This window comes from Carassius gibelio, chromosome A23, assembly GCF_023724105.1.
Source record: "Carassius gibelio isolate Cgi1373 ecotype wild population from Czech Republic chromosome A23, carGib1.2-hapl.c, whole genome shotgun sequence".
NCBI lineage: Eukaryota > Metazoa > Chordata > Actinopteri > Cypriniformes > Cyprinidae > Carassius > Carassius gibelio.
This window is the reverse complement of record NC_068393.1, coordinates 10517657-10543512: the sequence shown is the minus strand read 5'-3', so window position 1 is coordinate 10543512 and position 25856 is coordinate 10517657. Positions and strand designations below refer to the sequence as shown.

The window sequence follows — 25856 nt, the reverse complement described above, 5'->3', positions numbered from 1 at the left end:
TTATTTTCATGTATTTATTTATTATATGCCTGACTTGGAGCTTCAGAAAAACAGAAAGCAGTGACTGTATATGAAGCATAAAAAAAGTGCAAAGCAACAGTGAAAGTATCTGTAAAGCAGTTCAAAGCAACTGTGTACATAATGCATGAATTACATTATAAATAGCAGTATAGCTGAATCCCTGTTTTCATTATGAAACTGCAATCACTGAAAGAGTTAAACAGGAGGTAAAGATTAAAGATCTGGGCTGTGTGCCTAAAAGTTGATGGTTCCAAATGGTGTGAGAGTTAGAGAATTACAAACATAACAACAATTGACTGACAAATGATTAATCTCAATCATTTTTGTGAATCCTAAGGAACATTTTCACATCCAAGGGGTGTTTTTTTAAAGGGCACAATATGATCTGTGAAATGTAGCCCCATGGCAGACATACATGCTGAGCAGAGCGATTGAGGTGCCACTCAATATGAATGCATCTCATTAACCCCTCTTTTAGTTGTGTAATACAGTTGCAAGATGAAGTATGTGAACCCTTTGTCATAACATTTTATTTTATATCCAGCTTAGCCACAGTTTCCTCAATCCAATTACAAACAAACAACTATATCTATTGATCTCACTTTGTAATACATTCATAGTGCAGATTGGGGAAAAAAAGTGAAACACTAGGTTTGGGGTTGTTTTGTTGCAGTTTATCGGGACATTTAGCTGGAGAATGTAAGCCCATATGTCCTCCATTTGAACTTGGACGATGCGACAGCACAATGACCAAAACACAAGAGAAAATCAAAACCAGAATGGAACAGAAAATATTTGAAACACGTTGTGGAGGTTATTGTCACCAAAGTTCAAACTGTTATTAAATCCATCCTGCACTGATAGTATACAAGTATACAGTGTGTTAAAATTAAATAAATAAATAAATTAATTTTTTTATAAATAAGGCAAAAAAAAAAAAAAAACTTTTTATTTATAGGTTATTTTTTTAACCTATGTTTGTCTGCTGTGACCCAGATCAGACCAAGGCTTCAATTTATTTTTCCTCTAACTTAAATCAACATCATCAGCTTTTTTAATATATATATATATATATATATATATATATATATATATATATATATATATATATATATATATATATATATATATATACAGTATCATCAGTATCTCTCAAAATATCATGCTGCAGCAATGTTTAATCACAAACAGTGTTTTACAGACATAGGAAGCCATAGCAGTGCCTTTTAATAACTGCTCTTTAATAAGTATGCAGAAGAGAAAAAAATATTTCCCACATATGCTGTTTAAATGTCCATAGCACTAGCTGGCATTTAATTTCAGTCCATCAGAATATGGTCCCACCAGTCAATAAATATGCAAGTAAATGAACAGCCAGTCAATGCAGCAAGTAAACAAACAATCACAATATCAAGTTAAAGTTTACAGGAATAAACACTAGGTGAACAATAGTTCTATATTCCACTGATAATATATATATATATATATATATATATATATATATATATATATATATATATATATATATATATATATATATATATATATATAATTTGGAGAAAATAGTCTTTTTTTCACATTCTGTGGTCTGTGACGTAAACCCATGACAGTGCTGGCTCTTTGTTGTCCGTCTCATTGAGAAGAATCCATTATGTACTGTAGTAACAAAGCAAGAAACAGAGCGAAGCTGAAAACATTCAAGAAATATTCGAGGTGATACTGACTGACTTCTTCAACAAAGCAAAGCCTCGAACATGATTAACTTCATATTATGCACATATATTATAGAACACTACAGCAACTGTTTTGCAATATTTCTTTACAAGTATTTTTTAAGGTTCAATCTGTGCTACCAAACATACATGAATAAAAAATAGTTTAGCTTACTGTACAGTAAAACCAGGAAAAATATCAAGTCTTTGTAGTTTCAAATTCAGTGTCATAACCGTATAGTTATATGATATTTAGTACAGTCCAACACTTGGCATTACCACAAAAAAGGACTGATACACTTATTCCATAGGTTCAGATGTATTTTTAAGGCCATGAAATTCTACAGTCTTCAATTTCAAGAGAAACATTGATTGTTGTACAGAGAGACATGAGAAGCATCTGCACAAGGCTGCAACACTAAACGACAAAGTGTAATAAATCTCATTTAAGAACAAAATTGTAGACAATAACATCCAAATCCAATTAAGACACTGTAAAGTGAGCCCCATTGTCCCTAAAAGGGCGTGTCATTTATCTTGACCCCGCCCTCACTCCTAGCCCAACCCTTTCCCCCGCCCACCAGGCGGAGGTGACTATGGTGCTAGAGTGTTGTAATCTGAGTCAACTCAGAATTTGAGTTTCCTGTCCCTGGATTGGGTTGAGGCTCAGGGCTGACCAGGGGCAGCTCCACGCCTAGTCATGCGGGATTACTGTTCCCATCCACAGTTTTGCAGTTGTAGGCCACCTCACGTGCAATGTTGCGCATGCGGCCCGACTGCTGCGCATCAAGGCCAAACGGTGAAGGGTGGCAGAACTCACGAAAGCAGCGCTTGAAGTTTTCGTCAAGGAACGCATAGAGGACAGGGTTCAGGCTGCTGTTGACGTAACCCAGGGCGATGCAGAAGTGCATGAACACCACCGTCTGGACGCTGCCCAGGTTGAAGCCCAGCGACTGTGCCAAAGCCATGATCTGGATGGGTGTCCAACACACAACGAAGACCGCGACTACCACCAGAACCATGCGTGTGATGCGCCGAAGGTTGCGATCTTTCTCCTTGGACCCTGACAGGATTCGGACACTGCGGAGGCGCTTCACCATGAGGCTGTAGCACACGCTGATGATTGCCACAGGAATGAGAAAGGAGAGCAGGAAAATGCATGTCCCGAACACTGGGTCCCAATAACTTCGAGGATCCGGGAGAACCAAGATACACTCAATACCTGTGTGAAAAAAATAAAATAAAATAAGTAAATAAATATTTGTCACGATTCCGTTCCTAAACTGAAATTTTATTTGAATTGAGGTAGCAAACAGGATGCAAAATTGTAATTGTAATTTGAATGTAAACAAGTATAAATATTTTGAAATGTAATGAAAGTCATACGACTCTAATGTCAAAACTATGTTTGATGTGAAAACTTTGAAAACTTAGAAAGCTTGCTTTGTTGCGAAAAGATATAAAGAGTGGAAAACGAAATGTTTTGAACAGACAGACAGATTTGAACGGCTATTCAGTAACTTACTCTTCCTGTTATTTCAATTCAAATTCCAAATCAACAGTGTGTTTAAATTAAAAAAGAAAGAAAGAAAGTGTCCGAAAAATCTGAAACATCACAATGTTTTTTATCTGAAATTTATAAGTTAATAGTGCCCCTCAATGCTGTTTAATTCTTTACAGTTTCAACATGCCCTTTTCAGAAAATGATGTTTTTCCACAGTCATTCTCTCCTTGCCACTCCTCTTGACATTTTTGACAGCCTACCTCTGAGAGCATTAAAAGCCTCTCCATTCCTGAGATGTGTGAATTCGGATTTACTGTGAGCTGCATTCTCACTCCCATGAAACAGCTGTCAATTATTAATGCCAAGAGGTGGTATTTTACACATCTTGGCTGAACTGTGGATTAATATCTGGTCTAACTTATTTTGGCCTTGAACTGCCAACTTAGACAAGAAAACAAGACAAGAAGAAAACATCTGACCAACATGTATTTTTGTTGTTGTTGTTGCTGTTTTATGTTTTAGCTGTGATTCCCATCCACTTACATTATAGGACTGATCGACTGAAACGGTTTTAGCTAAACATCTTTGTTTGTGTTCTACTGAAGAAACAAAGTCATCTACATCTTGGATGCCCTGGGGGTAAGCAGATAAACATCACATTTTCATTTTTTGGTTGAACCGTCTCTATAAAGTTACAAAGGTTATTCGTTCAAGAGCCTGTTGTTTGATTAACAGACACAGACAGCAGCATGTTTATTAGGTTGCTGTCACTTTAAAAACCTCTTAGGGGTCCGTTCACATATCACGTCTTTTGCGTGCCCAAGTTCATTATTTCCAATGTAGGCGTGCGGCACGCGCACTCATAATGGAAGCGATGTGGTTGCGTCGCGCACGCGGTGCAACGCGCCCGTTTTTTCCAGGCGCGTCCGCACCACATCGAGTTAAACACATCTCAACTTTTCAGAATGCCGCAAGCGCACCGCAGGTGATGTGACAAGAACTAACCAATCAGCTTCATCCTTTCCCGTAACAACGTTGAAAACTCAGCCAAGATGAAGGAACAGCTGACCATAGTTGTATACGGATTGCCATTTTGAAATAAATTTATTAGCAGAGCTACTGCGAGCGATTTTTAGTGCTGCAAATTCATTTATCCTTTGCTGAAATTTCCATGTGTTCATGGAGAGAGCACGTCATGGTTGCTTAGCAAAAGCAGGCACCTCAGGAGCGATTCTTCCCGACCGCTTTGGAAAGAAGGGAAAAAAAAAGCGGCATGCCTGGCGTTTTCCACGCGTTTTGGGGCGCTATATGTGAACGGCCCTTTAGCCTGCACCCCAACACGGGCGTCCTCAACTCCCTGTGTTCGCACGCGTCCATATTTACGAATAGATTAAATGAAACAGGACACATTTAATCTTGACAAACTATATATCACTATAATGATCTAAGCCTCAAGCATGGACGATAGATTGCTGTTTATCACTGGAAAACTTGTAGAATGTATTTGCTAAATTTGTTTAAGCAGTACACATCAAAACATGAAGAATGAAAATGCAGTACAGTCCACAGATGTAAATCCCGGTTTAGTTAGAAAGATAAGGGTCCACTGAACAACATCTCATGGAGCACATTTAGTCCTACGAAGCAAAGAAGTAAAGTTGTAATATAGATGATAATTCCTTTGTTTACATTTCAGTTATTCACAAACAGAACTTTTTGTGTCCGTTATGGAACAACTCATGCTCAGAAACTGCATCTTAGTAGTAAAAAAAAACGGCATAGTTTTGTAGTGTACAGTGTCACAAACAGAATGAAACGATCCACAAAAAAAAAAAAAAAAGTACAAGAAAAGTGAAAGATAGTTTATTTGAATTCTGGCGCTCTCTCGTGATGGCTCGTGAGGCGTGCTGTGACGCACCTGTCATGACGGAAAATTATTTTTTTGAGTCCAAATCAGCTCACTATTACTGGGTAATCACAGTTATCGATGTGAACGCCATCTACATGAATATAGTGCGATTTAATGACTTTATGGCACATCTCTTTGATTACCAACTCTAGAACTGGCCATATCAGCACGTATGTTCATTTTAATTCATTGTAAATGCTGCATTTCTAGCAATCTCAGGATGTTCTGTAATTGGCATACAAAGTTAAATCTTGTTTTTATTTTTCTTATTTTTCTTATTTAAATTACTGTATTCTTATTGTATTTTTATAGTGCTCAAATAAATCACTTATATGATGTCTAAGTTTCTGTCTAGTTTTTTATAATTGAAAAAATATATATACGCAGTGGTATGTTTAAGGACTAAAATAGTTTGTAGAACCCTTCAATACCGTTGGTAAATATTTTGTTTATATATATTTGGGGCTTGGGGGGGACTAGACATAGTCTCAGAAAATTTGTTGCAGGAATCTCATTTTTCATGGTATCTCCTTCAGATCTGAAGTAGAAACCCATGAGACATGTGACTTTCAACCCAGTACTTTTCTAGATTGCTCCAGGACTGATTTCATGTAGTTTTATATCAAAAAATAAATACAAATTCAGTGTGGTAAAAAAAAAATAATAATAATTCAAGGCACTTCCGTGTCTATAACTTTTAATACTTTTGAGCATTATCAACTCTGGTTGATAAAAAGTACAGCCCAAAGGGTCTTCTTTCCAAAGACATCAAAATTCTGTGTGTAACACACTGAAGTAAGGAACTGTTACAATTTTAAGTTAGGTAAGGTTCTTTCAGCTGTGAGTCCCATAATGGGGGGTTCTGGCTAACAGGTTAAAACCTCATGCATGAATCCTGTATACTGTTATACATGTAAGACATAACTGATTGTGTTTACATGAATGCTGATTGAGATTTTGATAATTGTGTTTATATGTGTCTACTGAAGCACAAGAAAGCACAATGACAACTCAATTCTCTTTTAGCGTGAGTTCCAAACCGAGTTATCATTCACGCCTTATTGTGTTATAATTCAAGCATACCTTCTGTAAGTCATACTTTTGTAAGGTTACCCTTAGCTATACCTTATCACTGTTGACAGTTTACAGATCATAACCTCTCTGTCTATATGAATTCTGAAGTTGTAATACACCCTGTGTTCAATTAGACTAACTAAACTAAGTGTTTTCATGCAAAAAATGAAACTGTCATTAAACTGATGGCTGTAAGCGTTTTTATTATATTTTCCAAAGCTACATCAGCTAGCAAACCATTAGGCAGTGAGACTTAGGAGTCAATTTATAGGGAATGATTGTGGTTGGAAGTTTGGTCAAACTATGGCAGCGATACAGTAAATGGTTGTGCTAAATCAAAGATGTCGCCAACCGTGCAGCCATTTATTGTATATGCACTAAAACTTTAGTCTCCTGGCTACCATGTCAGAAACTGCAATTCTTATAATAATAATACAAATAATAATAAGAAGAATTAGCCTGCCACAGCAGCAAATTCAGCGGCTTTTAGTTTTTGTTGGTGCGATTTTGTTGAGACAAACTCGACAAGAGCTACTGTTCCCCCTACAGCTCCACAATTCAGCTGCTTTCCTCTTTCTCTCTTTTTTTTTTCCTCTGTCATAGTAGCTGTCAATTATATGTTTAGCATGTTGCGCTTTAATTGAGTAAGTATATAAATAACAAATTATAGATTTGCACCAATAATGTGATGTGGCTGCTGGGCAATCAACCCATTTGTGGAGTAAATGAAGACAATATGAGAAATATATTATGATAATATAAATTACCCTTTCAAAGAGCAGAGAAGGCATACTGCCATTGTGATATTATTTAAAATATTTAGGGTTGTATTTAGTTTGCAATTTGGATTGTGAATGTAATTTCAACAATTTCAACAAAGTGCTTTTTGTTGGAAAGCACTTTTACCAGATTATTTTTCCTGTTTTTATTTTCTATTTATTTATTGAATTTAATTTTGTTAATTTTTTTTTAAATTATTAAATTATTGATAAGGTACAGCTAGGAGTGGTCCAGACCATCATTGTGAAAGTATGACTTACAGAAGGTATAGCCTACTAAAATAAGCTGCAATTATGAACGTGATATTGAGTAGCTTGTCAATGTTAGTGTTTTTATTAATGCCATTTATGTTTTTGTTAATACAGCACATAGCACTAGTCATGTAAATGAATGTAACATAGCAAAGATGAATGCACTTTTTGAGAATGTAAAGGAAATATCATTTTGGAATTTCTGTGGTCTAATGTAATGTTGTTCATGTTCTTGTTCATGATGAAATTTTATTTTATTGTTGTAATTAATTTATAGCATTAACAAGATGACCCACTGAATTCATTTTGAAAGGAATGACTGATGGATGTATTTTTAGTCCAGTGCCTGTATATAAGTATTAATTATGATATAATATAAGTAGTCATATGTGGATCAACTTACTATGTTGTGTATTTTCATCAGTATCAATATGAAAAATAACTTTAATGTTGATTCAATGGATTTATTGCATTTTGGGAAAAAAAAAAGGAATAATAATAAAATTGTATAATAAATCTTTTCATCCAAAACAAGTAATTCAAAACACATCAGTAAAACAGCAAGATTTTGACAATTACATATTTCCCAGACTGGCAGAAACAGACTGGAAAAAAAGTTTTGCACCTAGTCAACATTAGTTATATTTAAAAAAAAAAATAGAATTACATTTAAACCATGCAGATGTTACTGCAGTGTTTCTGTATTTATATGTTCTCACCAATAAGGAATATGTCATTTAAATTCATCATTTGCCATGTTGTGACTGAGCAACTTCTCCAGAATCAACGCTTCAACAGTGATTTCTTAATCATTGTTGCAGATCCAGTTGTTTGTTTGAAGGCTATTTTGAGAGGGAATAGCTTTGCTGAGAACTTTAATATGAATTTAACAACTACTGTATACTGCTGGACATTTGTTTACAGACATTCAGCCACATCCCACATCTCTGTCATCCTCACTCTCTCTGCTTCTGTCTGTCTTTCCCTGCAGTGCCAAAGGCAGCAGAACACAACTTGCATGAAGTGATGAATAAATAAATATGTTGCAGCCTGGCAGTAGAGGAGAAGAGAGAGAGTGTTATGAAAAAAAAGGAACAAAATAAAAGCTGTCTGAACATTCTGCTGGGAGGAACACTGATCGTCTAAGTACTGCATGTCCAAAGAGTTTGAGTTATTTTCATCAAACTCTATATACAGTAAAGCACAATAGTGTTGGTAGAACCTATTTATGGGGTCTTTCATCTTAGCCCCCCAGGAATCTGCGATTAATTCAGCTGTCAAAACCCTTAAAAATCAGTGATTATGTGATCTCAACACATGCTTGTTGAACAAAGGTGCAGTAAACTATCGGAGCAAGTTAACTTCGCATTATGGTACACTTTTCATCACTCTGCCACTGTCTAGAAGAAAACATAATACTTTAACTTTTTAAGTGTGATCCAAACAAAAACAACAACGAAGTGAGACACCAAAACAATACTGAAAATGCTGTTCTTTAGAACTTTCTTTTCATTAAAGCATGGGCGTAGGTTTGGGGGGGGGGGGGGTGGGGGGGAGATCGCTAGGTACTAGTCCCTATCAATAATTTGAGGTGACAAATTTGCGAGCGGGTGGTTTGTGTGCGTGCGCATGTTGACGACGCCGACGGTAAGTTACAAGGGCTGTCTCTCTGCCACATACAAAAGCCAGAGTAAAAACATTTTTAGCAGTAGTGACTGACCAGGCTTTCAAATGCATATTCTGTGGAAAATAGTATTAACTGGTGATAGTATTACCCAGATAGAATGCTACGTTAGCAAGTAACTGAATGTCAATTAGCCTGTAAGTTAACCTTAACTTAGAATATTGCAGTCAACATAAACATGAGTGTACTGGAGGGTAAATAGTGTTTATAATAGAAAAAGGTTATTATATTTATTTATTTAGATTTTTTTCCTTGTGGCAGAATATTTTTGCTAGTGTAAATACTAATGTACATAATAATTTATCTTAATAAAACGTTTGGTTGTTCAGCATTACACAGTCTCAGATTTTTATTTTTGGAGAGTGCATTTTTGAGATTATACAGTTATAATAAATCACCATTAAATCACTGGTATCTTACAACAAAATAATTTTTGTTAGGGGTTATGGGGGTGTCCCCACCAAAGCTGAGACCAAACCTACGCCCATGCATTAAAGCATCCTAAAAATTGATGTTTCCACATAAATATATATCAGCACAACTGTGTTCTATTTCTAAAGTTCTGGTTTAGTGGTTTAGAGGGAACTAGAGATCAGAGGTTTTTCAACACAATACAGCTAAATGGGCTTATCCACTATTATACAGGATCTATTAGGTTCATGAATAATGGATTATGAAAGAGAAGAGGGTGTTGAAAAGATGGCACAGAGGGCAAAGCAGAGATTCAGGACATATACACAAATACACAATTAAAAATGAGCAGACAAAAATAGAACGGTAGTTTACATGCCACAAAATATGTGAAGTCTACAGATCATAAAAAAAAAAAAAAAAAAAAAAACCTTCAGTATCCAGAATGGCATTATTTTCTGGACATATTTTTTTTGTAAATCATGGTAGTATTTTTTTGTACTGCCATTTATTAATGCTGATTAATTTCAAATATAGTGTATTATAATAAAGAAAACCTAATCAGAAAGATGATGATAATAATAATAATAATTCTGTACTCCTTCTTCATGCACTCAATTACTACAACCACGACCGTGTAACAGAATCCAGGACCAATTGCAAAAGATGTTGACGGCTGAGGACAAACTGTCCAACCCCTCTGGAACAAGCCGTGTCTCCTCAGTTCACCTTACGCCGGGAACACCCACATACCTCGGCAACGGCTCCAACCACCTGCCCAAACTGAGGCATCCCCATGTTCTCCTAAGCTCCTGCCTACTGTTCAGCCCAGGCTTGCCGGCTTCTTGGAAGTCAAGACCGTCATCATAAGTCTGGCCCACTGCCTCTGGAGTTCACGGCCCCTATACTCTGTCCAGAATCCAGTCTAGAAAGCTCTCCTTAGTCTCATGACTTTCCTGAGTCTCCTTTGTCTTCGCTGGTCCAGGCCAGCTCTCCATCGTTTCCTGAGTCTCCTTTGCCTCTGCTGGTCCCATCCTGCCTTCCATCACCTCGAAAATGCCCTCCAGTAACTACTGCTCGAAAGTCCCCACCAGAGTTCCCGCTAGTGTCCACGCCTAGTAAGCATCCTCTAGAGCCCGCTCCTCTAAAGTGCCCTCCAGAGTGCCCTCAAGCGCCTGCTCCTCTAGAGCACCCCCTAGTATTCACTCTTACACATTGAAAATGCATTGCACACTTGTCACATTGGTTATTGGGTTTTGTGTTCATGTGTTCAAAGGGGATTCCTTTGTAGTCATTTAATCTTGTGTATACCCTAATGTTGCCATTATCTTTTGTCTAGCTTTGTTTCTGTACTACTGCAGAGTTTACTTTGTTTCATGGATTATGTTTGTTTTGTATGTCGCTTAAATACTGCACTTTGGTTCAATTCAGCTTGCTTCAGTAGACCTTCATTACAGAAAGCTAAAATGGACCCAGCAGTTTCTTTGCATAGAGGATTATGTGGCGGACTTTTGTGAACTGTGCCATTTAGTGAATTTTAATGACGTGGCTCTGAAGGAATTTTTTTTTTGCTATGGGTTAAATGAGCCCATTCATTCATGGATGCCAGGAGGAAATGCCTGCCAAGTCAAAGTCTCTTCATGTCATGGCCACCATGCCAGAGCCTCTTCATGTCACAGCCCCCATGCAAGTTTACCCTAAGGATTTTTTGGGGGAGGGACTATAGGACACATGCTCCTGTAGATGCTGAGCTTGGCCCATGAAAGATAAGAATAATGGCCAGTGTTATGCATCAACCAGTAATCTCAGTTTGAGCGACTGCATGGAATCCCATTGGCCTCAATGCTCTCAAACCCCATGGCCTCAGTGCTATCCAGCCTGTAGGTCCTCCCACCATCAGCTGTACTGCCCATGATGGTGGTTGCCATTTTGTGTGTTTGGGCTGCACACTGTGCTCCTGTCCATGAATCTGTTCCATCTGTGCCTGCTCTAGACCCAGAGATCAATCTTGTGTTGGAGCCTGTCTTCCAGGTTCCTGCCTGTCCTGTTTTGACCACAGTGGTCATATGTAATTCCAAAGCCAGTCAGTCACAGCCAAAGAGGCCATCTCTGAACTCAAAGTCTGCCCTGTCACAGTCAATGGTGCTTTCTCTGGACTCTCAGCCTGTATGGTCATGTTCAAGGAGTCTGTCCCTGATTTCACAGTCTGTCATATCATGGCCAAGGGGGCGGTCTCTGAGCTCTAAGCCGTCCCTGTCAACTCCAAGGAGGTTTTCATTGAACTCACAGTCGGCCCTATAGTATTGCCAATAAGGCCATTCAAGTATTTTAAGCAGGTAATGTAACGGCTGTTGAGGCAACTAACGAACTCTCTGCCTGTAATGCTACGCCCACTGAGCCTGTTCAAGGATTGATGTCTGCCTGTTCAATCATGTCCAGATGGTCCATCCAAGTATTTGCTCTGCTATTGCCTCATCACCTGTGGTGGTCTTCTGCTCCGCAGGCTTCACCTTGGTCACCTGATCTTCTCTGCTCTGGTTGTCATCTACTCCACCGTGGGGATCTTCGGTCCCACCTGCTCTGCCCTGGTGGTCTTCCGCTCTGCCCTGGTAGTCTTCCACCATGCTTTGATGGTCTTTGGCTCTGCCCTGGCTTCCTACTCTGTTGGCTCCTCTCGGTTTCCCTAATCCTTCATTGTTTCACAGTCCAGGCCTACCTCTGCTCTTTGGCCCAGGTCGATCATTGCACCAAGACCCACTGCTCCATGACCTATGGTCTTGCCCTCTACTCCACGATCCATGGTCTCTATCACTGCTCCATGGTCCAGGACTGCCTCCATGCCATAATCTAGGTCAAGTTCTTCTGCATTGGCCTGGCCTTCCATCCCACCTCAAATCCTCCACCCTTCCAAACTCTTTGTTGGTTTTGGGTGGTTTGTTAGGCAATTGGGAGTTTGTGCTGGGGTGTGGGGGATATGCCACATTGGTTGGTTTTGTGTTTATGTCTTATTTTGTTGTTTTAGTTATGGTTATATTTCCATTTAAGTCATTTCGTCTTGTGTATTATTAGCCCCATTGTTGCCATTGTCTTTTATTTAGCTTTGTTCCTGTGCTACTGTTGGTGATGTTCATGTCAAGTTGTCAAGTCAGGTCTTTATTTCATGGATTATATTTGTTTTGTATCTCACTTACATTTCTGTTCAATAAATACAGTTACTGCGCTTGGGTTCAGTTTGGCTCGCCTCAGTAGAGCTTCATTACACAAACTCACATGCTGAATGCACACATTTATATACTTAGAAGAAAAGTGAGCTCAGCATGGTGTTCAACCTGTTTCCTGCTAATACAATTAATGTAGCAAGGTACTTTCATGCTCTTTTCTAATAAAAGGAAACACCATTCAATTAGGAAATGTTATGATTATCAAGAACTTAAGCCACAGGGAGGAAAGGCCCTTCTGGGTCACCCGTGGTTCTGCTTTCAGAAAAGTGTGCTGAGCAATTACTGTAACCTGAATGGATTCAATAACAGCAAAATGATTAACACTGTAATGCTTTGGATGTGCCTTTTAAAGCCTCTTAACAGCAAGTGTATTGTTGACAGACAAGCCCCACACACATATACAGTCATATTACGATTTCCCTGTAGGTCTCAGGTGTTGCAATTTGGTATTCGGCATGCTGGTGCATCCTGTAGTAGTAAAATGTCTGCTTCCAACTGAATGCTGCATAAATATTTAATATTCACTGACTGGCCTGTGTACTGCTGTGATTATAATCACATTTTCTGCTGTTGAAGGAACCTTTTACATTAAAGTTGACAGGAAATAGCTTTTACAACCTATTTCACTTTCATCATTTGACATTCTGTTGTGAGGATGGGTTTGGGACGAACTCAGATGCAGACAGGATGTACTGAACACAAGATTTATTATACAAAAAGGGGAAAAACAAAACCCACGAGGGGGAAAACAAGGGCTAGGGTGAACACTAAAAGAATTCTACAAAACACAATAAACAAGGTAAACAAAGACTCTGAACACTAAATACTAACAAACACTCACTGCAAGACAAAGACTTCTTCGAGGGGTTTCTAGGACAAGGTATCTCAGGAGAATGACATGTAGGAACACATAAGTAGAACAATGAACCGACGAAAGACAGAGCACACTAGGAGATCTAAATAGGGGAACAATTAAGACACGACAGGTGGCACAGATACGGCAATCACAACAAGACTAGGATAACAAGGGGGGCGGGGCAAGGGAATGAGACAACACAAGCACATGGCCCAAAGACAAGGCCATGTGCTTGTACACAAAACACGGGTCTGTCATGATCCTGCCTCAAGACTAGAGAAAAGTCGGGACATGAAGGCAGAATCATGACAGAACCCCTCCCTTAAGGAGCGGCTTCCAGACGCTCCCCAAGGGAACATCAAACGCGGGACAAGACTGACTGGGACAGAGACAAAAACCAACAAGACATGACAAATAATAACAAAGGCAAACATGAATAGACAATGACGGGGTTAGGGTGACAAATCAAAAAAAACAAACAGGGAAGGGGAGGGGGCGGGACCACAAAGTTCATGGGGGACAGACCAGGGTGGGTGGGTGGGGTAGGAATCTTAGGAGGACAGGACGAAGGCTGACGACGGGGGGTACGGGCAGGTCTGGGTGGTGAGGGACGGGGAGGGGTCTCGGGACAACTGACAGGGGACATGACAGGAGCAGACACGGGACGCGGGGGGACAACATCTATTGGACACGGGGGGACAACATCTACTGGACACGGGGGGACAACATCTACTGGACACGGGGGGACGACATCTACGGGACACGGGGAGACGACATCTACGGGACACGGGGAGACGACATCTACGGGACACGGGGAGACGACATCTACGGGACACGGGGAGACGACATCTACGGGACACGGGGAGACGACATCTACGGGACACGGGGAGGCAACGACAGGACACTCGGGATTTCTGGGGACAGGGTCCGGGGACGAGACAGGACTGACGGGGACTTCTAAAATCTGAACAAGACGGGACAAATAATCAGAAAAAGACTTTACAGCTATTACAATGGGCATCTCCTTGCGAGATGAGACCGATTGTAGTAAAGCCTTGGCTGCAGAGTCGGCCGCGGCTCTCTCCTCCGCCCTCGTGACTGCTGACTTAGTGACAGTTCTCATCCTTGCCGGCCCGGGCACGCCAGCGCTCACCGCTGCTGGCTCGGGCACAGTCACCGCTGCTGGCTCGGGCACAGTCACCGCTGCTGGCTCGGGCACGCTCTCCGCTGCTGGCTCGGGCACGCTCTCCGCTGCTGGCTCGGGCACGCTCTCCGCTGCTGGCTCGGGCACGCTCTCCGCTGCTGGCACGGGCACGCCAGCGCTCACCGCTGCTGGCACGCCAGCGCTCACCGCTGCTGGCACGGGCACGCTCACCGCTGCTGGCTCGGGCACGCTCACCGCTGCTGGCTCGGGCACGCTCACCGCTGCTGGCTCGGGCACGCTCTCCGCTGCTGGCTCGGGCACGCCAGCTCTCTCCGCTGCTGGCTCGGGCACGCCAGCTCTCTCCGCTGCTGGCTCGGGCACGCCAGCTCTCTCCGCTGCTGGCTCGGGCACGCCAGCTCTCTCCGCTGCTGGCTCGGGCACGCCAGCTCTCTCCGCTGCTGGCTCGGGCACGCCAGCTCTCTCCGCTGCTGGCTCGGGCACGCCAGCTCTCTCCGCTGCTGGCTCGGGCACGCCAGCTCTCTCCGCTGCTGGCTCGGGCACGCCAGCTCTCTCCGCTGCTGGCTCGGGCACGCCAGCTCTCTCCGCTGCTGGCACGGGAGGAGACAGGGTCACAGGACCGGCAGGCCCCTTCTTCCTCCTCTTCCTCCTCGGGCGCGGTGCAGAGGCTACAGCTGGGTCAGAGGCGGGTTGGGGGAGTTTGGTCTCGGGCAGGGCAGCCTCGGACGCCGAAGACTCTGAAGCTGACTCCCATGAAAGCCGTCTCCCTCGCTTGTTGGGGAGACTTAAGGTAGTGGGAGGTACCTCAGGATCTTGGGAGGGACGTAACTGATCCCCCAGGGTTGCCACGGCCAGGACACGACCCTCCGGGATCGCCGGCAGCTGGGTAGGTGGGGACCTCTGGGGGGTACCCTGCGGCGCCTCCTGGGAGAACTTCTCCCAGAGCCGGGCATAATTGTAGAGAACCCACTCGTTCTCAGGCGAGGATGGCAGGGCAACCCTTTTCTTCTCGGCGGGGGACGACATCCAACACTGTTGGCGGAACTCCAATTGGGATTGAGGAGTGGGGGACATCCTGTCTGCTGAGTTCCTATGTGGTCGGTTCATTCTGTTGTGAGGATGGGTTTGGGACGAACTCAGATGCAGACAGGATGTACTGAACACAAGATTTATTATACAAAAAGGGGAAAAACAAAACCCACGAGGGGGAAAACAAGGGCTAGGGTGAACACTAAAAGAATTCTACAAAACACAATAAACAAGGTAAACAAAGACTCTGAACACTAAATACTAACAAACACTCACTGCAAGACAAAGACTTCTTCGAGGGGTTTCTAGGACAAGGTATCTCAGGAGAATGACATGTAGGAACACATAAGTAGAACAATGAACCGACGAAAGACAGAGCACACTAGGAGATCTAAATAGGGGAACAATTAAGACACGACAGGTGGCACAGATACGGCAATCACAACAAGACTAGGATAACAAGGGGGGCGGGGCAAGGGAATGAGACAACACAAGCACATGGCCCAAAGACAAGGCCATGTGCTTGTACACAAAACACGGGTCTGTCATGATCCTGCCTCAAGACTAGAGAAAAGTCGGGACATGAAGGCAGAATCATGACACATTCACCACCTTTTAAAAGTTTTGAATAATTCATTTTATAACATGAACATTTTTGAAGAAGTCTCTAATAATTATAATTAATAATGAATTTTATAATATGAACATTTTTAAGAAGTCTCTAATAATAATTATTATTCATTTTGATTCAGCAAAGTTGCATTAAATGTATCTAAATTCAGCTTACTGCTTTTATTGTATTTCTGATCAAATAGATGCTGCATTGGTGAACATAAAGAGTCATCTTTTAAAGAAAAACAACAACAACAACAAATGTAATTATTCCAAACTTGACGATGATGTATTTCCAAAATTTAAATCGGATATTCAATTAAAATGATATGAGCAAATTTTTTTCTTACATTTGTAATAATGTGCAATGATGAATATCAAATAAAATAGTTGCAGTAAAATAAAATAAAATAAAATAAATAGAGTCATAACTGTACACACACACACACACACTAACCGGTGTCATTTTCCACATCTCCAAGTACCATAGCTGGGACCCCTATTGCTGAAGCCAAGACCCACACACAGATATTGACCACCTTGGCCTTGTGGGGTGTCCGCATGTCCAGAGCTTTCACTGGGTGGCACACGGCCACGTATCGATCCATGCTCATCACGGTCAAGGTGAAAACACTGGTGAACATGTTATAGTAGTCGATGGAGATGACCGCCTTGCACAAGGCATTGCCAAAAGGCCAAAAACCAAGGAACACATCCGTGCCCTGGAAGGGAAGTGTAGCCAGAACCAGTGCATCGGCCAGTGCCAGGTTAAAGATGTAGATGTTGGTTGCTGTCTTCATCTTGGTGTATCTGGGAAAAGTGACAGAAGAAAGAGACAATAAAAAAGAGAATGGAAAATATAAATCAGGATGAACAGCAAAACATATTTATCCTGACAAAATTCAGTCTGTATTTGTAAGGAAACAGATCAGTTGTCACTCCCCTGGGCCCTTTGCAACAATGGCATTAAAATGACATTTCACATCAAATCGGCTTCACTTTTTAATGGTTTGTCGGCAATCTCTTGTTTTATTTGAAAGCAAGAACCTGTGATCCCCTCTGCGGAAATGCACCAAGATTCATAAACAATTACAAATGTGAGCGAAGCACTGCCATGACAATGCATGAAAAGCAGGAATTATTTGGTTGGCAGCTGTTTTATGATGTTTGTGAAAGGCTGATAACAGTTGCTGTTCTGTACCACCAATCCCATAATTCACCACAGCTCCACCTCCACTCCACTCAAATAAAAAGGTGAAATGAAAACTGAAAAGTAATGATAAATGATCCCAGCCAACTTAAATTCATATGAGATAATTATAAATAAATAATTAATTCAATGAACACATAACTATGTAACTAAAATACATGTATATAAATATAGTGTATTTAATATTTTAACGTGTGCTTTGCCATTATGTATTGTGAAAAGAACTATATGCAAAGTTAAGTCAATTTATTATTGTAATTACAATAAGAACAAACAATTTATCAGAAATGAAATCATTCATTTATTTTGAGAACCAATGTTTTGTGACATTAAGTGATCTTTAGAATATCTGCCTGGTCGAAAAAGTGGTATTTTGACTGTTTCAGCAGGTGAGAATTTGTGTCTGATACCTCTACTATCTATACAGATAATAAGCCTGGAGATTATTATACATATATTAGACTAAATATTAGAGATGTTCCGATACCCTTTTTCTCTTCCCGATACCGATTCCGATACCTGGGCTCAGGGTATCGGCCGATACCGAGTACTGATCCGATACCTGGGTGTATATCTGTATATACAGCTGTATATACTACTAGCCCTGTGTAAATTGCTAGAATTTTTTTATGGTGTGCTTCAGACAGATCCCTCAATAAAACATGAACAAATACATGGTGAACTACTGTATTTATTACAGTATTTTTATTATCTAACATGAATTTGACAGTATTATTTATTTTCTTATGCAAAAAAGAACTTCAAATGCAGCCAAAAATCTAACACCGCAAACTAAAAAAGGTATTTAAGTTTTACAATATAACTGTATAAAAAAACTGCAACAAAAAAGATCTATTAATCAGATAATCTCTTTACAACAAAACAAGTAAAAAACAAGCAACCATCTAGGCATAATTATTATTATTATAGAGACGTATTATTATTACTGTAGGCTACAACAGTAGCTTTATATATTGTCAATTTACTCATGTAAACCAAACATTTATTTTAATGGGCTGCCATGAAGATCTTTGAGTGTCTGTGTTTATGATATGACAGTATTCTCAAATGAAACGGTAAATTCTCATGAAGTGACGGTTTATGCGTTCGTGTCCTCATGACACACAGCAGAGACTACAAAACAGCGAGCTCTCGCGCATCTGTGCCAGTCACCCACAGAGATGTAGATTTTGCGGGAGTAATATTTAAATAGTATTTTGCAGTTTAATATTCACAGACACTAGTATATATTCGGCTACTGTCTGGAGCCCTGCGCTTTGACTTACACGGAAGCCACTGAACGCAGCTGCCGGTACTGAATATACTCGAGAGTCTGTAACTACCGGTACTACAGAGACATACTGCTAACCACTGATCTATAATATAGTAGCGGCTTCACTGTGTTTTGGCAGTTTAGAATGTGATGAGTGATCCAGTCATATATAGATAAGGGCTGCTAACGCGTTTTCATTTCTTCTTCGCTGCTCTAAACAGGGGTTGCTTGTGGCAACACAGCACAACTTCCTGTGTTTTCAATGCATTTTGAGCAGCGAAGAAGAACCGTGCAGCGGTTAGGCAAAGCTTGCGGTCATAACTAGGTCTTTTTTAAGAAAATGGTATCGGATCGGTATATGGGTTCATGTACTCGCCGATGCCGATGCCAGAATTTGTTGTGGTATCGGAGATATTTCCGATACTAGTATCGGAATCGGAACAACTCTACTAAATATACAAACAAAACTTGACAGAAAAAAGAGAGAATAATATACAAAATAAAGCAATAAATTAAATAAACTCATGTATTTGCAAAATATGTTTCTGCCAATGGTCCAAATATATATTTTCACTAGGTTTGTTTTTATTTATTTTTTTATTAACCATTTTAGGTTAGCAGTTTATTCGGAGTAAGCAGACAGGGCAATCTCATTTTCAATTTTCAGTTTTAGTGCGCTTTAATGGCATGACAATATGAAATTGTGCAATGCAAATTAAAGTATAATCCCGGTAGTGCCAGTAAACAAGTAATATTAACCAATGAAACTGACAAAAATTGATGAAATAAATGAAAATATAAATAAACAGAATAATAATAACACAAAATGAACTCTCTCTTCTCTAATGAGGCAACATCAGAGGATGAAACGATGCTTTATGCCTCCTCTGCTGTCCTTTTTCAGGTTGTTATGCAACAGGGACAGCCAGACTGTGTGAGTACGGTGAAGAAGTGAATAGGAAAGACAGCAACACATCCTCCTCCAGTCCTGAGTCATGCAGGTATAGAGCCATTTTAATCATATAACACCACAAACTTCACCATGGAGAAAAATAAAAATAATAATTAAAGGAGATAGAATCGAAACACAAGGCCTGTGGATCCATCAGTAAGCACTGTCAAAATTTACCATCAACTATGGTACTGTTAAAATATCTTATGAACTCGTAGGAAGTGGAACATAAGATATGAATTGCATTCTCACTCAGTGTTTTCATATCTCCAGTTATATATATATACATATATATATACATATATATATACAAACACTGATAGATGATGATACTTTCATTGGGCTTCATAATCCCAATTATGAATCTGTGTCTTTGTGTAAGAGCTACAGCAGCAATGTTAGCACACCGCTTATGAGCCCTTCTGGGTTTATTGTGACAAGTTAGCTGGCTAATGAAAACAACACCATTTTTTTTAGTGATATGTCATATTTAATAAGCAGTAAATAGATTTCTTTGTTAGAAGTTAATGGTACTTACAACTGGCTCATGGAATGTATTGAATATTTTGATGACAACCTGTTTGGACAAACTCAATTTCCATTCATATCTTGACTGGTTTTTGAATGGATTTCAGAAAAAAAATTATATGCCGGTAAATGATCTTGGACCGATTTTAGATGTATTCGCCTACACTTTGGTGTAACCCCGTGCTTATTCTTTCCATTTTCTCAAAATTTGTGTTTCTATTACTCAGTATTTGTCTGTACTGCCATGTCAAATGTAATAGGTTTTGACAAATCAGTTTTTAAAGCTATGAAAATCTACCTGACCAGAGCCTGTGTGACTTTATTGCAGCAGTTGAAATATGGAAAATGGACCTCTGGGATGAAGGCTGACTTTGACATTGCTTGATTTCATAAATATGTATTGCTGTTGACAAGTTTACAGTGAATGGGAACTATATATAGGTTTTGGTACATAACGTATGTTAAATATAATCATTTTAAGTTCATTTGGGTTAAGGATATCTTAATGATTCTCTCTGATTCATGTCAAAGTTGAAATGATGTTACCTTCGAATCGAATGGCAAATAAAGTCATGGATCACGTTGTGTCCCATGTGTTTGACACCAGCTGAGCTGATCTACAGTAGTTTGGTTTTCCACAGGGTTAACTAAGTCAAACTAAAACTAGAGAGATTAAACAGTTCACAGCAGGCATGGTTGCAGCAAGAAATCTAAAGTTGGATAAGTGAAAGAAAATCTCACTGGACAGAGTGCGTTTGCTTTGAAATGTGAAGACTGAAGGCTGAGATTCAGTCTCCGTTAGTCTGGGATTGATACAGCAAAGGACTCATGAGAATTGTGGTTGATCTTGCACTGACAGCATTTCAACTCCTTGACTGGGATCAGACAGTGCTGAAACTAGACCCTGAGCCTGAGAGCAGCAGAGATGAGTGCAGAAGAGAGAGATCAATAAAGTGGAGGGATGGGGAGAGAGAAACTGCACTCAAAAAAATGACTCTTTGGCTGAACATGATTCTTTCATGGACAGTGGTTCCACATGTTTGTACCATGTTATTTGGACATGAATAAATCAAGTTATAAGGACATGTCTACTTTTAGTTGAGTTTACTCAGTTTGCTTTAGTTCATCCTACATGAAATATCTGAGCAGAGATAATATGTTTACATCATGTAGAACCACTGTCCATGCAAGTTTAGCCAAAGTGTTCTAAAAACATTAGCAAGTAAGATATAACTTTTCTTTACACATGATGTTAATTGTTTGCAGTTTAAGGATGTTACTCTGTGTACATCATGCACTAGCACTCTCATTAAAGTTGCTTTTTTCAATTAAGTATTTTAGACTTTCTTTTAACCAGGTCCTCAACCCAACCACAAGCTCCACACTTCACCACAATGGTAACTCGCACAAAATACACCAATATAAAGTATTTTAAAATGCCCACATAATAGAGCATTAGACATGAAAAAGTCTCCTTATTATCACATTTTACTAAAAACTGCATAAAATAACACTTTATTTCAAAATTTTCTCTCCCCATATACAGTCCTTTGCAAAGCATGATGGGAAGTGTAAAACTTATTTTGAGGTACTTGATTGAAACATGTTCTTTCAAAATGAAAACTTTATGTTAAACCAACGAGTGACAGTTTTAAGTCAGTTTAACATGACACAATCATGTTGAAATGAAAAATAGCCAAAATGGCATTAATTCAACATGAATTGTTAAGGTAAAGTGAACAAAACTGAAAAATCATTTTTTTGAGTGTGAGGCTGAGACATCGGGGAGGGAGAAGAGCGTTCAGATCTGATGAGGCTGCAATGAGCTTTTGGGGAAACCAGTGGGAATGCATTCATACACAGCAGCTCCTCTCTCACCCTCGTCTCATTTACACAATCTTGGCCTGGATGGCAACAGACAGTTTTGGGCATAAGACAAAACTATATTTCTTTTGAATTTCATTTTCACCAAAACCATCCACAAAAACAAAAACAAAACAATGCATCAAGGTTATCAATATCAATATCTGTGATGTAATGCTTTATTTTGTTCCTGTAGCATGAGTTCATTTCTAATTTTAGTTCATGAAACAGTCTCTCCACAGATTATATGTCCATGCAGGGAAAAAGAATGAATAATCACTTGATATTTTATAAATATTATATGACCTACCACGCTAGATGATGTGTTTATATGATATATTATGTATTATTGTTTTTATTTTTATTTTTATTTTTTTTATTGCAGTCACTGAAGTCACATGGGGAAGGGTTGAGATTGCTGGATTTTAATTAAATTTTGTGCAGAGTAATATCTCAAATCTTAATAAAGCAGCAGAGTTATGCAGACCCGGTGACTGTGTGTGTGTGTGTGTCTGTGTGTGGGTGTGTGTATGTGTGTCAGTCATGAAAGTGAAGAGTGTATAATCTAGTGTATAAGAGTGATTATTCTCTGACACCTTATCTGCCAAAGACATTCTCGCTTTAGTGAAGACCTCCTGAGCTACGAGTGTTGGAACGAGGCGATGGAATATTCTTCGAGAAAATCTATGTATTACTGAGTGTGTATCACGATTTCAACATATTAACATAATAATAAATATTTATTGAGCAGCAAATTGACACATGACAAATTAATAATTTTTAAAGCATCACTTGACACTGAAGGCTTGAATAATGATGCTAAAAATTCAGCACAGGACGAAACTGCATTTTATTAAAATAGAAAACAGTTATTTTAAATAATTTATTTTTTTATGTAGCCACTCATTCTACATGAACTCCTATGAGACAAACAGATCTTCTGTTGAAGTACAATTATGTTTGCTCACTCTGTAGAATAACAATGGCTGTCCTATTCACAACCAAAAGCGATCATCTGACTGAAATCACAGAGTAATAGGTCCTTTCACATGCTGTGCAGATAAATTTGCAAGGACGCCTAGAAAATGAAAGAGACCGAATGTGCTTTGCCAGTATGAATCGCTACACACATAGAAATACATTGGCTCATCAGAGCGAGTCCTTCAACGAAAGAGGTACCTTAGAATACAAGGAATTGAAAAAGAAACACGCTGAACCAGAAATAATGCAAACACATATATAAATCAATGTATACTCTTCCATGAGTTCCATGAGGCCATATTCTGAGGGAGAGAGAGGAAGAAGTTGTTGTTTAACCTTATCCTTGGCATGTAAATGAAATAAAACATATATATATATATATATATATATATATATATATATATACATATATATAAAGATTTGTTTCAAAATTGACTGTAATGAGGCATACAGTGAGTAATAAATAAATAAATTCATAAATTCCAAACTTTTGTTAATAATCTCGGGCAATGTGAGGGACAGTCAATGAGGACCACATTAATCATCTCAATACAGAATAAATGAACTGGGAAGAGAGTCTGGATTGACAAAATGACTGGCACCTCAGATTATGTTTCACCAAAACGAAGCTAAACAAACTGCATGACTGGCACCATTAGCGTAATGACAATCATTATAACTAGGGAGGACAGAAATGCTCAGTTAATTCCCTTTAACTTTTGGATGGCCGCAGTGTGAAGGAAAAATATATATATATTATAGTTACGTAAACACCAACTTAAAAACCAAGCTAAAACCTCTGGCAAATGGAGGCTTTGGCAGTGGGCAGAACAAACATGTGAGCAGTAATCAGCTAGCACTCACTTCCCAATGTCTGGTTCTGTTTTATATTCACAGTTTCAGTCCCAATTATTCAACTTTTATGGCAAATAGTTAGTGACTGGAATTCTTGTTACTGTGCTGATCCTAGTAATGTAGGATTGTAAATGTCTAATCAAAAGCCTGGTGGTTCCAGACGTTTGCCGTGCCGTTGTGCACATTTCGTGTCATGCTGGGTGAAGTCCATCACTGCTTGTGTGAAGCTTCTGCTTTGATTGAGTATAATCAAAAACCAAACTTCTTATGTCCCAGTCTCTGCCAGCGGTTCAGATAATACCCAGCAGGCCCTGAGAGGATAACTATGCATGGAAAAGGACAAGAGAATGAAGAGACAACAAACAACTCAATTAAAACTGTGTGGGCAACAATCAAACAAGCACGAAAAACAAACTCTTCTGCTTTCAAATATCTATCAAAATTATTGAGAATGCAGCACGAAACCATTTTGGGTGGTAATATGACAAATTTAGAATTCAACAGAAACAAAAAACTATGAATTATTCAGATGTTTTGTGCAAGTAAAATTTAATTAATTAAACTAAATGAATAAACTGCTTGTCAGCAACAACATATTATGCACATGTTAAAGTCCACAATTATTTTACAATTAATTGCATAAGATTTTAACTTGGTATAATTAAATGATCTTGCATGAAAAAGAAAAGTAATCATTGAATAAGCGCTAATAATCATTTTACTTTGACTAGTCAACCAGTTTATGGGATTCTTTACAGCCGGGATATTTAAAGATAAAATGGGGATGTCACAAATTTGGAACACTTTGGTAACTCATAACTTCTTAAATCATTTTACTGTAGGCATAAATGCTTCTAAATAGATAAATCAGATAAACTCATATCTACCAAGAAATAAATAAAGCATGACACATAGTACTGTCACAGCCACACCTTCTACACTCCCGGAATCGGACACTTACGCCACACCCACTCGTCCCCAATCACCCGAATTCTGAACTCCTGTGCATCATCACCAGAACCACATATAAAGCCATCAGTCACCATCACTCATCGTCTGGTCTTGCACCGATCTCTTCACTTGCCTGAACGCCATTATTAAACCTACCTGAACTCTTGAACCCTCTTCATCCTCGTCAGTCTTCCTGTCCCCATCGTCTTCATCTGAGCACCATCTGGATCACCGTTCACCATAAGGGAAGTTGTGTTGTCACCGTTCTATCCACGTGTCAAGATTCACCTGTGTCTGAAACCTCTGATTCACATTAAACTACCTTATCACTGAATCCTCTGTGTCCTCGTCTGTGTCTGACAGAAGACCGGACCGCATGCAGAGCTCTTCGGACACGGGCGAGGACCGCACCGCGGATCCCTTCACGCAACTGGTACACGCTGTACGGTCCTCACTGATGCAACAAACTCCCCCTTCTTCACCGGCTGTCAACAACTCAAACACCGCTACAACTCCGGTCACTTCTTCAGTTGCCCCTGCGAGTCCCATGGCCAAACCAGCGACATACAGCGGCACGGCGGAGGATTGCAGCGGGTTCCTGCTACAGTGTTCCCTCTATATGGAATCCAACTCTCATTTATTCACCTCCGAACGCAGTCGAGTAGCCTTCATCATCAACCTACTCTCAGGTAAGGCCCTCCAATGGGCTGAATCTCTCTGGGACTCGAACTCACCTGCCCTTGGATCCGTCACTAACTTCTGTTCCCGGTTAAAATCCGTCTTTGGCCATCAAACTTCTGCATTGTCTGTCCATGACCAATTATTTTCCATTCACCAACAGAGAGATGAATCTGTGAGTGATTATGCCATACGCTTCCGTACTCTCGCTTACATAAGCGGCTGGAATGAAACTGCCTTAATTACAGCATATCGCCACGGATTGAATGACAAGATACAAAGTTTGATAGTTGTGTACGAAGACTCACTAGGACTAGAGAATCTCATTCAGAAATCCAT

General features: G+C 39.7%; 1 protein-coding gene and 1 long non-coding RNA gene across 2 annotated transcripts in view; both read right to left on the bottom strand.

Annotated features, from left to right (window-relative positions):
• Positions 1-1579: 1579 nt before the first annotated feature.
• LOC127945034 (delta-type opioid receptor-like) overlaps positions 1580-25856 on the bottom strand; it is a 44269-nt gene continuing 19992 nt past the window's right edge. The window contains exons 3-4 of the mRNA XM_052541546.1: positions 16684-17036; positions 1580-2955 (exon numbers count right to left, since the gene is read on the bottom strand). Coding sequence (XP_052397506.1) covers positions 2432-2955; positions 16684-17036 — 877 coding nt within the window. The 3' untranslated portion in view covers positions 1580-2431. The remainder of the gene's footprint in view (positions 2956-16683; positions 17037-25856) is intronic.
• Positions 13258-16224, bottom strand: LOC127945035 (uncharacterized). The gene is made up of 2 exons (XR_008150501.1): positions 15818-16224; positions 13258-13334 (listed from the first exon to the last, which is right to left on the bottom strand). It is a non-coding gene; the product is annotated as an uncharacterized LOC127945035 (long non-coding RNA).